This window comes from Epinephelus moara, chromosome 12, assembly GCF_006386435.1.
Source record: "Epinephelus moara isolate mb chromosome 12, YSFRI_EMoa_1.0, whole genome shotgun sequence".
NCBI lineage: Eukaryota > Metazoa > Chordata > Actinopteri > Perciformes > Serranidae > Epinephelus > Epinephelus moara.
Genome location: NC_065517.1, coordinates 15,849,546 through 15,862,254, shown reverse-complemented (window position 1 = coordinate 15,862,254; position 12,709 = coordinate 15,849,546). Strand labels below are relative to the sequence as shown.

The following is a 12,709-nucleotide window of genomic DNA, read 5'->3' as shown; positions in this document are numbered from 1 at the left end:
CATGGGATATTTCCTCAAATTTGGCACAAACATCCACTTGGACTTAAGAATGAACTGATTAGATTTTGGTGATCAAATGTCAAGGTAACTGCAACCTCAAAGAACAAGTTTTTGCCCATAACTCAAGAATTCATGTGCTAATTATGACAAAAATTTCACACAAATGTCTAATAGGATAAAATGATGAAATTGTATATCCAAAAGGTCAAAGGTCAGCTTCACTATGACATCATAATGCTCTGCAAAAACACTTTTCTGGCTATTAATCAATGGCATAACTCAGGAACAGAAGGGGGAGACATTTGGTCAGATACAGAGTTGGTGAAACAAACCTTGGGTGCCCATTTTGAAACTGTGCTGATTGTATAGATTTTCTGTGCTGCGGGGTTGAAGATGTGTGTGAAGTATCAGAATACATAGCTTCTTCAAAGCAACATCCACATTTGAAGTATTGTCAACTTTCATGGCTACATAGGAGCCACATGGGTGTAAACCGCAACTTGACTGGTTGGCGGAGGCATACAGCAGCAAGGCAGTAGTTCTACTTTTTTTTTTGTTTTCAATGTATATTTAATGAGCATTGCTGAGGGGAGTCTGAGAGCCAAGACTGTCATTGCCAACAACTGCTTTTCTTTAGGCTTATTGTTGTGCATATGATAATAAAGAACTTTCAATTTAAAAGGCAAAACAGGCGAGTCAGTTCATTGATTATTTTGGTCTATTCTTGTTTTTGGCAATAAATTAAATAAAGAATTTGACTTAATGGATCCATTTTTAAAACTATAAGGTGTCCCAGACTCAGTCATGCAGTCCTTCCTGTTGTATGGTTAGTGAAACATAAAGTTGTGATCGTAGTTGTCAGCGCTTTTATACCCAGCCGTTGGGAGGCCACGCCCCCCGCGTTCCCACCACTCACAGGGCAGAAAGTGATTAGCTCATCGCGGCTGTCAGTCACGCCTATCTACCGTTGCTTCCTGTGTGAGCCAGTGGACTCGGTCTGTCTGCAGAGAGTCTCCGGTATGGGCAGGCGCCTTACTCCTCAACTTTTTACCGGAGATTTTTCCACTGTTACGGTACATTTGACACGGTTTATATCCTCTGGAAATGGATGTCTGACCGGAATAACCCGACAGTGAGTCCGTCGTGAGTTAATTCGACCGTTGAAATTCATTTTTTGTTGTTCGAGTTGTTGAAGGAAGAGGGGGAAAATGCCAGTTGCAACTCTTCTGCCTTTCACCGCGACCCCGAATAGGAAGTCTGCCAGCCCGACCTCATTCAGGTTGACAGAGAAATTTATTTTGTTATTAGTCTTCAGCGCTTTTATCACCCTGTGTTTCGGGGCCATTTTCTTCCTACCGGACTCGTCCAAGCTGCTTAGCGGAGTTTTCTTTCATTCCTCCGCGGTGGAGACCAACACCCGCACCGGTCCGGACAGCAGCGACCCAGGTTCGGCTGGAAACGACGAGAGGGTCCTGGCCAAAATCAGGAAAGACCACGAAAAAGCTCTATTAGAGGCCAAGGATACTCTACAGAAACGGCCCGACGAGATAAAACAAGACATTTTAAATGAGAAGGACAAAGTTCCGAGGGAGAGTTTGGGTCAAGGTGGGAAGGATGTCAATAATTTACCTTCCGTTGAGTACCACCGCCCGCCGGGGGCGACTGGACACGAACCTGTGGACCCCGAAACCAAGGAGAGACGGGCCAAAATCAAAGAGGTAAGGATCTGTTGAGCTCGCGTACTGTTCCTTCTATGAAGAAACATGCCGCGCCAAACACCGCTTTAATTCTGACACATTAAATTTGCCTTAGCATAGGGCTGTGTATATTCTCTGTATAACATGACTCAACAGCTTACACGAATCTTTCACATCCCCTCTTCAATTCGGCTTACATATAACACACCAATAGAGCACCTATGTGAACGAAATTTGAACTTTTACATAATGTTCGTTTGTTATCTCGAAAGTCCTCTCCGCGCACAGCGGTGGCAGCGAGTGCACACCAAGTGTATAACTTGTGTTTTTGCTGAACATAGTGGATCACTTGTGGCCGAAATGCGTAAAACATCTAGTACTGTTTAGCTGAAGCGCTTGTGCCTGTTGTCAAACACGTACACCTGCTGGTGGATCTGACACATTGATTTAACACGTTTTCCAAGGGAATTCGGCGTGGCGTTTTCCTTTCCACGAAATTTAATAGCAGTCAGTTCCTGGGGATAAGGAAGGAAGGAAGGAATGCAGGATCCACCGCCCCCCTCCGGGCTGATATACCTGTCTGTCAAGTTCCCCGAATTTGGACAGTACAAGGCTGGGGCATATCCATCTGTGACCAGTCACCACAGTGGGATCAGTGGGGATGTGGAGGATCTTAAACACCTCTCAGCCTTTCACAGATCTTAATATATGACCTAGATTTACATTTACTCCACAGTAATAACCTAAAGATTGGGTATTTTAAGAGAACCTGCAAATTTACACCTCCCTTGAAAGCCTGACATGTTAATTGTCACTCATTTGAGTCATAATTCATCCCCATTTTTATTTACCGAGACACTCTCCCAGTGCCCCTGTGTATGACTTTTATTCAATCGCTTGTGTGCCCCCTGATGTCCTATCATTACACACCGGTGAAAGCAAAACTGTACCCTGCAGCAGTGTGAAAAACACCAACAGGTACCATGTCTGGCATTTTTGTGTTGTGTCACACTGCTCGGTGTGTGTGTAGGGTTTGGAGACAAGTAAAAAAGCCCAGTGCTGAGGTCTCTGAGGTGGTTTCAGGTGGCTGCTGATGGTGTTCAGTCGTGCTGCTGCACAATCTGTATTGTTATTATCCTCACTAGGAATTTTAACGAAATCTAGATGGAAATGTAATATCCTAAGTGTAATTTTAAAGAGGAATTTTCCCATGGGACTTTTGAAGAGCAGATGCTGTAGATCTGCTCAGTGAGGTGACTTGATTTCCATTTGCTCATTCAGGTGGTTAACTGGTAGACTCAGGCAGAGGACCTTGGAGTGAGTGAGCAAATAAGGGTTTGGTGTCCTGGCTGAACACATGTGGCTGTTGTACGGACATTCATATGGACTGATATTTGCCTTTCAGTGAGAATCATTTGGAAATGAAATATCTGCAGGGCATTGTGTGGCTCTGGGAGCTGATATGAAGGAGGATTTGACTTCCTTGAGCAGACTCCGGGGTGTCCGGGGATTGTGGTCAGTACTGACAAAATTAAATATCTCAGTGAAGTATTTGAGTGCTCAGGGATGACTCTTTGATATTTATATTTGAGAAGATTATGAATAGCAATAATTGGTAAAGCTCAATTAACTATAAAAGTCTAATAAGTTAAGAAAATCTTATCAGTGCAGCTTTTAAGACCCCCAAAAAGACAAGATTGAACTTAATCGCCATATTATGTTTTAAAATTCCCTACACCGCCCAGTCAGATACCACAGCATAATATTTCATCGATATATCGCTCAGGTGTCAGGTTGTTAACGCCGCCCTGAAACCTTAAAAAACCACAGCGTGTATTTGGTATTTAAGACACACCGTTTGCTATACTGATGGGGCACGTTTCTGACCTTAAGATGACATCATCTGCCACTAAAAGGTCATGCTGTCAACCACACAAATGCGGCATTAAGCACATCATGTCAATCAGGGGTCATACTGTGTACAAATTACAGTTTGCCAATAGTGTGCATCCTCCTGCCAACTGATTGTCATCACATAGGCGATATCACAGATATATTTGACATCATATCGACAGCGGTAAACACACAATCCCAAGTGTAATTACTTCAGTTGAAACACTGAGCCCACCTTATCAAATTTAAAAGACATAAGCATTAACTTAAATAAAGCTACTTCCGAGTCTTTACTGTGCCAAATACCAGCGCTTAAAGTTGAATAAGATGACATTAGCTTTCTGTCTTTAATCTCTAATCCTAACAGTTTACTTTACAGATACACTCCCTTTAATTTATAGCAAATGTTGTTAATTTAATGCGCCCAGCAGAGCCCCTGAATCTCAAATTTCCTCCTTCCCAGCTCTCTGTTTATGTTTTGAAATTTAACCGTGAACTGTGTGACTTCCCAAACAGCAACAGCGAGTTGGGAGTAAAGTCAACATAACATCAGTCCCAATGAAAAGCAACTGTTTTGAAGATTTCTTGTTTTGTCAAGGCAGTAATCTGTGTTTATAGAGTTCAGCAGAAACACAGATTGTCTCGCTCTGGGCTGTTTTTTAATATGGGCAAATATTAAGTTCATTTAAATCTGGGAAAAAAAGCAGCACTGGTACTGAGGGCATCCAACTGATTTTTTTTTCCCCCACAAGTCACTGATGCTGCTTTTTGAAAAATGTAGTAGCTCCCTCAGCATCACTGATATTTACATTTAGGTCAATACATGTTTTCCTCCGTTGGCTTCATCATCTGAAGATCTGTAGTTGACTTCAGTTGTAAAACAGATAGGGCTTTAAAATGTGAGAATGAGGGGACCAAGGTCACTGTGAGGTTAGTGAAAACTGCATCTTATGCAGATGTGCATCACTATGGGATTTTATTCCTTTTTATATGCTGTAGAGCAGGCTCTTAAATGTAACAGACAAGACTACTCTGACTGAACACATTTCTCACAGCAGTTATAAAAGCAGTGTTGTAGCCAAGGCCACCTTAACTGAAACAAAGTCATGCCCAAAACCAGAGTGTATTGAAACCAAGTCAAAACCGAGACCAGACCAGTGCAAGTCCCACACCGCATGACACACTTAGATAAAATGGGGAACATTCAAACCATAGGTACTCCTCAAATTGATCTGAAAGATTCACTTCCCTATTAAAACACCCACAGAAAACTGATGATTACTCATCATTCACTTCTTTTATTTCCATATACTGTATGTGGTATGATCTTACCATGAGAAACAAACACCGAGGAGCCAAAATCAACTTAACCATCTCTGGTCAGCACTCCTTGTCCTGGGCGAGAGGCAGGGTACACCCTGAACAGGTCACCAGATTATCGCAGGGCTGACGCATAGAGACAGACAACCATTCACATTCACATTCACACCTATGGCCAATTTAGAGTCACCAATTAACCTGCATGTCTTTGGACTGTGGGAGGAAGCTGGAGTACCCGGAGAAAACCCACGCTGACACGGGGAGAACATGCAGACTCCACGCAGGGGGCCTCCCCCACCCCCACAAGTTATTACCTTTTTTTTTTTTCAGTTTCAAACAAAAAAAACTATTTAATCTAGAAAGGTAAATTTAAGGTAATCTGTTCATCTCATTTCATTGATTTTTATTCTCTAGTGGACTGAAGAAACAGTTGAATTTATTATTCTAGTAGGCTGCCAATAGTATAATTTGTATTCGTAGTAATAGTTTATATAGCCTACTAAAAGATCGATAGTTGATGTCTATGTATCTATACAATGTTAATACACAAATATATTGCAGTAATATGCTGTATCAGTTTTTCCTCCCACTCCTAGTCCTCTTTGTCTGAGACCGAGACAAGTTCTAGAAAAAATGTGGTCGAATCTGAGACGAGACAGAGACCTTCAAAAAATAGTCTTGAGACCCGTCTCGAGCCCAAGATCAACACTGGTAAACAGTATCAAGAAAACCATGTTAGAACATTGACAACTATTACATATAAAATGTTTGGTGCCAATGAATGGTTACTCTGATGCTCACCATTCCTGTGTGACATCTGTTTAGATTGTGAGATCAGGGATTGTCAGAGAAGAAAAACAAGATTGTCCATCCGTAAATAGCTACATCTTAATCTCTGTTTGCTCAAAGTAAACCCACAGTGTTGCAGAAATGGTCCATGACAGTGTAGTGTTGTACAGCAGGGAAACAAATGCAAAAGTCATGGCAAATACCCAACCTAATGACACAACTAATGAGCACATTTTAAACTTTGGAGAGCGTGTGTAATGTTTGTAGAACTATGGGAGAAATACAGAACAGAAGTTTGTTTTATCTACTCAGCATGACACAGAGATTACATACTCACTTACTTTTGCAACTAAAAAACTCAGAAAACACATGTATTGTAACTTTAAAACGTAAGACAGGATCTGACACAGTACAGTGTGAATCATTATTATTATGTAATGTCAGCTTAATAGATTTCCACAGAACAACAGTGAGGTTTTGATCAATTATAAAACAAATACTTTCTCAAGCAAACCACATCATCCTGGCAGAGCAACACATTTGATAAGAGATTTTTAAGTAAATAATGCCTGCTGTGTCAACGCATATCACCTTTTCAGTTACGTTACGTCTACATTCCTGTTTTTGTAATAAGGGAGACAACATTAGAATAAATCAACAAGGAAAACGTAAAGTGGTTTTAACAAGCAGAGGTGAGTTTTAATTTGCCTTTATTCGTGGTCACAGTATTGACTAAAGCCTTGTCGTTGTGGTTCTAAGTGAGTCAACAAGGGTGAAATACATGAAACCTGCTTGTGTGTTCTGCTTTTGATAGGATACAATGGGACATGGTGGTGTAGTACGTTCGAGATAATCAGTTTGTGTCCAGAGAAGACTACGCATACTGTCCTAGATAACACGCCACCATCAGTAAGACATCTCAAAGTCAAAACATAAAGATAAAAAATCTGACGCTTGTGATTGTTGTCAGAGTTTCAACATGTTTGATGCTTCATTGCAATACCAGCCTTACATTTTCCAAGTCTCCCTCCAGACACATTTTAATGAATGTAAAAATACTCTGGTATGATATGTTTTGTTTATCATGGTTTCCCACATATAAAAACCTCGGGAAAGGGAAGCACATCTACGTCTTATCCGTCATTGAGATATCACGGATCTGGGGTATGCCCTGCCCACCACTGCTTGTGGTAGGTTTCGCTTTCCTCTCTGTAGTGCAGGCACAGCGCTACTGGAATGACCTTCATCCAACTTCTTTGAAAATGTTGACTGGTAAAAGAGCAGTGTGCATCAATGTGGCTAGCGTTAGCTGTAGAAGAAACATTGGAGAGATTCAGCCATACATGTTCGAGCCTCAGACCCAGAGTCAGATGAGGAGCCCTTTGTGCACCAAAATCAGCGACTAGCAGACGTATCAGAATAGTAAGTGTAGTTTGAATTTATTCAATAGATAGCCCCTTGAGATGTAGCATCTCATTTTCATGGGGATCCTCTGGACACAAATACAAAACAAAAACATACAGACAAAACCACATTATAACAAACATACACCACAGATACACCGATACATCTCCCACCCACACCCCCTACACTCAGAAGAAGTCCTGAAGCAGCAGAAAGAGGTAACAGATCTCAAGAAAAATGGAAGATTATTCCAATCAGATGGAGCTCTGTATTGGAATGACCTTCATCTAACTTCTTTGAAAATTCTGGGCATGAATGTCGCTGAAGATTCTCAGTCATCCAGGTCATGGTATCCTTAAGTGCTATATCGTAGGCAACTGGACTTGCTTGCGTTTCTTGTTCTGAAGAACTGAAGAAGCCTCTTGGATGAGAAGCAAAACATATTCAAGAAACGCAAACAAGTCCAGTTGCCTATGATATAGCACTTAAGGTTCTGGGGACAAAGAAGAAGGGATATGGCATATGTCTGAGAGGATATGAGGAATTACATGGAGTCAAACACTGTTTCAGATACGAGGGACAATTGAAATGAAATTTGAAAATGAATTGAACTCAGTGAAATCAGTTAGCATCTTTTATTTGTTTATGTTGTTTGTTAGCTTGCAGGCTAACTGCCAGTGGCTGACACAGTCTCAGTGGCTGTGAAACATACAGTAATATCTGTCACCATGGAGGTTTTGGTAAAGTAGAAGGAAGATCCAAGGTCCGGTTTACAAAACTGCACACTCTACCATGTTTGCTGTCAAAACATTCACTATCCTAATATTAACTCTGCTCTCTGTACTGACACGTCTGCTCTGTGCTTGAGGTTTCAGATTTCTTTGTCGATGTTGTGTCAAAGTCCTTTCCCCCGTCGATATGTGTTTCCCATATTTGACGACGATTGGCTTTCATTTAAGTGACGTACCTAATATAGCTTGCCTGGTGTACATTTGACTCTCAGATTTTAGTGTAAGCGCCTCTCTAGTGACAAACTTAGCACAGGAACAAGTCAGTAAAGTCAAAGTCTGACATTTTAGGGGACATAAACAGACAAAAAACGCATTTGAGTGGAGGGGATATTTAAACTAATGCAAGAATTGTGTTGAACTGTCATGTATTATGTTGGGCTTCAGTAATTTCTAAAAACAATACTGCTCTATAGCACTCTCTGTGCTAGAAATCTTAGTTGTGGGAGTAGTAATAGTGCTTGTAATTGTCATAAATCCGGTAGAAGATGAATTTGCAACAGTCATTTCAGAGGAGCCTGAGAGTGGGCTTCAGTCATTTCCTGGGATGATACTTTCCCAGTAAATGCCAATGAAGTAGTAAATGATGCTTGTGATTGTTATAGTAATAGAATTAGGCTTGTAGCAATAGCTTTAGAGGTCATGATAGTGTTGAGGAAAGTCATAGTTAGTAGCTGCATTAGAGAAGTGGATCTGGAAGAATAGAAGCAGCACTGATAGATAAAGAAATAATATATTGACGTCTTAGATACTGTAATCGGTTGATTTCCATTTCAGGGACTTCTGAAAATTCTGTTTTGCTTTGCTGAGCTTCTGAACATACCTGGACAAAAATAGCATGTGGTTAACTTGCATAATAATCAAAGGACAAATGAGCTGACATAATCTGCAGTATAAATTATGTGTTGAGGTATATTATCACTTTTTCGGATATTTTTAAGCTGTATTTAGACATAGGTGTCTAGATAAACTTATGTGATGCTGGTTTCTTACTCAACCCCACCACAACCTGACCCAGTTATCCAGGGATCTGGCTCACTGCGTTTTGGTCTCAGTGGGTGAGTGTTATGTTTGCGACGGGCAGCGGACAGGCAGCAGGGGCCACTCTGTAAAGGATAAACGGCTTGTTGTTAGTGACCGCCACAATCCTACAATCAGCTAAATCTGTTTGCTTCAAATCAAAGGCTCTCTGGAGACCCCCTTCTCTCTATGGTCTGCAGCCTGGGCTTTCACTCGCTACTAGAGAGGCTTTGGAGGCGAGAGCAGTGGGGGGTAATAATGAAAACCCTGGCTGATAAACAGAGGGAAAATCAAGGTAGATGGGGTCGATGCTGGCTGCTGAAACAGCTGCGTTATTTGACACAGTAAACTATTTTTCTCTCTGGTCTTGACGTGTTTCATACTAGCTTGGAGTAGATTAAATTTCAGGGTTTTTACCTTTCAGAGCACTCCTGGAATTTTATGTATGTGGAGCAGTGCTTTTCCATCAGGATTTTTGTAAATTGCGGAGTCATAGGATATCATTTTGTTTGGTCTATTCTTTTAACAAGTTGCATTATAGGAACACAGTGTCATGTGTCAATCTGTCAGTCAGTATGAATGGGTTAATGGGCGACCTTAGTTCGTAACCCGTCGGAGGTCAACTGCAGGTCAGACACTAATTGACTTTGGTAAACAGGTGCAGGTACAGATTTAAACTGAATGTACAATATTGATGTTTAAAATGACATTTAACCTTCTTTAAAGACCCCCTCATAACATGAGCGTAAAGGCCAGTGAACGCCACGGCTGAGCGTTTGCCCCTTGCAACTGCAGTGTGCCAGCGACAGTCTCAGAAACACAGATTCAGACCGCCAGGGTGTAGCTACGTAATATATACGCTCGAGCTGCAGGCAAGCGTCTAAGGGGCAGGGCTAACTGGCATATTCACACATCTGTGCATATTAAATGAGACAAAGGTGTTAAGTTAGTCGTAGTGAAGCCCAAACACTTTCAGTATGGTACCTTTGGAACCAAAATTAACCCTTCAAACATGGTACCTAGACACTTGTGTTTACACTGCAAACAATGCTCTTAAATGTGGTCGGTGTTGTTGTCACTCACTGCTCTGTATTTCCTCATTACCGGTGACACAGATGGAAGTCTGTACCTCTTTTATCGACCACAGAACAACGCTGCATGCCGACATTTTGAGAACAAAATAAAACAGGCTGCATTGAGAGTCTCTCTCCATGGGATATTTAAAATAATGGGTTTGTGTATTTAGTCCTTCTCAGGCAAGCTCAGGGGTTTAGTGTTGCCGTAGCCCACAGGAACAACGCTCTGCAATGCTTTTTTTTTTTCCTCTGAGTGGGGAATAGAATATATGCAGTTCACATAACCCAGCCGAAATTCATATATACAAACAGTTATATTATACTAAAAGCGTATGTAATATAATAGCTTAAGTGATGGTCAAAGTTTTTACAGTGAAATTAAGCTTCAAATCCAGCCACAACTCAGCCCTGAGCAGAGTGACCATCCTCTATTGACCAGTCAACGGACTGCAGTGTTCACAGCTCCACCTTTTAGTACCAGATCTGTGTGCTAGGTACCCCAACAGAGGGGGGACCAAAAATGGGGATGGTACAGAACGGTTCTACTTGTACCATCCCCAACTTTTCACAGTGGAAACTGAAAAAAAGCGTACTGAACTGAACTGAACCATACTGTACTGCGTGGTAGAAACTTGGCTTTAGTGTAGTTAAGAGAAGTCGAAGTGACTTTAAGCACTGACGGTATGTTTGTCATGGAAACATTTTCTAAATATATATGTTTGATCAGCAGAGAGGAACTATTAGCAGTTTAGGCTTAATCAGTGCCTGAAGAGGAACTTTAAGAGAAGAAATGAGTGGGGAAATGAGAAAACATGTGGATAGTACTGAACTGAACTTCCTTTGGTAATTATGTCATAAAACTCTGTATAATTCTGTGTTGCAGCTGTGTACTTATGGAATTACCGTTGCTGACGGGGGTTTCTATGAACAACGACAAGCAGAGATTAAATTGTGATAGTATATGAATAGGTCAAATGTGTTTTAGGTGAGCCTGCGTCATATTTTTTTCACGCTTCCCTTATGAAAGTGGTATCAGTACATGTGCTGGTTTTCAGCTGACGTCTTAAGAAAAATGGCAAACCACGAAGAAAGAACATTTTATCTGTGTTTCATATCCCCATCACAGAGGACACCTTGTATTTCCATTGGAAGCAGATATCTCTTGGCTAGCCTAACAGATGTCCTTCTGTAACTTTCACCGACTATATTTTAAAAATGACACCAAACACTTGATCTGGTCTGTTCCCTGTCTAACAGTGTCTACACAATCCAAATCTAAAGGATGTTTAATTACAGTACTGCTGGAAAAAACTGTGGTAACTACTGGCCTTATTAGGTGGATCAGATATCAGCCAGGTGCCACAGATCCACATTAAATACTGATTCTCTGTTAATGTCATTAGAGAATTAAGTGACAGTTTCATTTATTCAGTCTTGGATGCCTGCCACAATTCCTGGCCTCATGTCACCCCAAATAAAACGGAGCCCAGTGATTTCCACAGTCAGATATACAGAGTTTAAATTTGGGAAAACAGGATGCTGGTAGCAGAGAAAAAGCTGGACAGATGCATCTCAACTAAGAGAAAAGAAAGTTGTATCCTCTTACAATGGCAAATACATTAGTTGCTTCTTTATCTTTACTGGCACTAACAGGTAATCTATTACACTGTGTACCGGGGACCCCCTGAAACCCCCTTAAGGATCCCTGGGGAAACCTGGAATTGCTCTAAGAGCCACCGCTCTTATCTTTGTGGCAGCATTTTTAATATAATGACAGACTTGTTGCTAATTAATACGCAGACTCACCTTTTATGCTCTGAGCAGCAGCTGCTGTCCTATCTGACTCAACATCCTTACCTTGTGTGTGTGTGTATGTGTGTGTTTGTGATGTGATGAGGTGGAGCTTGTTGCTGCTTAAGTATGCAGATGAGATGCAAATGAGCATTTGACTTGCTATAATGACAGCGTGTTTGCAGTATTCACTCCTTTCAGCCCACCATCTTAAAGGACAATCGCTTTAACACCCTTTCAGCCCGTCACCTTTGTCAGCACGTCGTCGTCTTTGAAATGCTCACACACATGCACAGAGGAAACTGTAAGCAATGACTTGTATACACACACATAAACACACATGTTGTGGATTAGAGGCTGGTGGTTTGTCAAGGTTTCTCTCCTCACTGTCCAAAGCCGACTGCCGAGCAAAGATGAAACATGAATCTTCCCTCACTCCCCTTTACATCTCTGCATGCCTGCCATTTCCTTCCCCCCTTCTTTTCGTCTTTGCTCCCTGCTTTCCTCTTCATCCCCTCTTTGTTGTTACATCTCTCCCTGCCTCTCATCTGCCTCTTGCTCTCCTCTTTTCTGCTTTGCTGTCTTCAGGATACAGTTCAGTTATTTTTGCCCACTTCCAACACAGTTGTCTCTGCAAGCGTGCATACGTTTCACCAGAAAGGCCATTTTGCCGCTTCACCAAACTTTACAGCCCGGAATAAAATCCTCTGTTTCTGTCTCTCTCTGAGGCTAACCTGGCAGCCTATAAGTCCTATTTCGGTATCGACCATTTGAACTAATTGCCTCTAGTTCCCTGGTCCCACTTCTCTTCTGAGAGTGGAAACCAGACTTGTGTGTGTGTGTGTGTGTGTGTGTGTGTGTGTGTGTGTGTGTGTGTGTGTGTGTGTGTGTGTGTCAGATAGAGTTACAGCCGGGCCCTCCAGGTGCTCTC

The 12,709-nt window shown here is 41.6% G+C and overlaps 1 protein-coding gene across 1 annotated transcript in view; it reads left to right on the top strand.

Annotated features, from left to right (window-relative positions):
- Positions 1-991: 991 nt before the first annotated feature.
- man1a1 (mannosidase, alpha, class 1A, member 1) overlaps positions 992-12,709 on the top strand; it is a 201,485-nt gene continuing 189,767 nt past the window's right edge. The window contains exon 1 of the mRNA XM_050057907.1: positions 992-1,718. Within this exon, the coding sequence (XP_049913864.1) occupies positions 1,209-1,718 (510 nt within the window). The 5' untranslated portion in view covers positions 992-1,208. The remainder of the gene's footprint in view (positions 1,719-12,709) is intronic.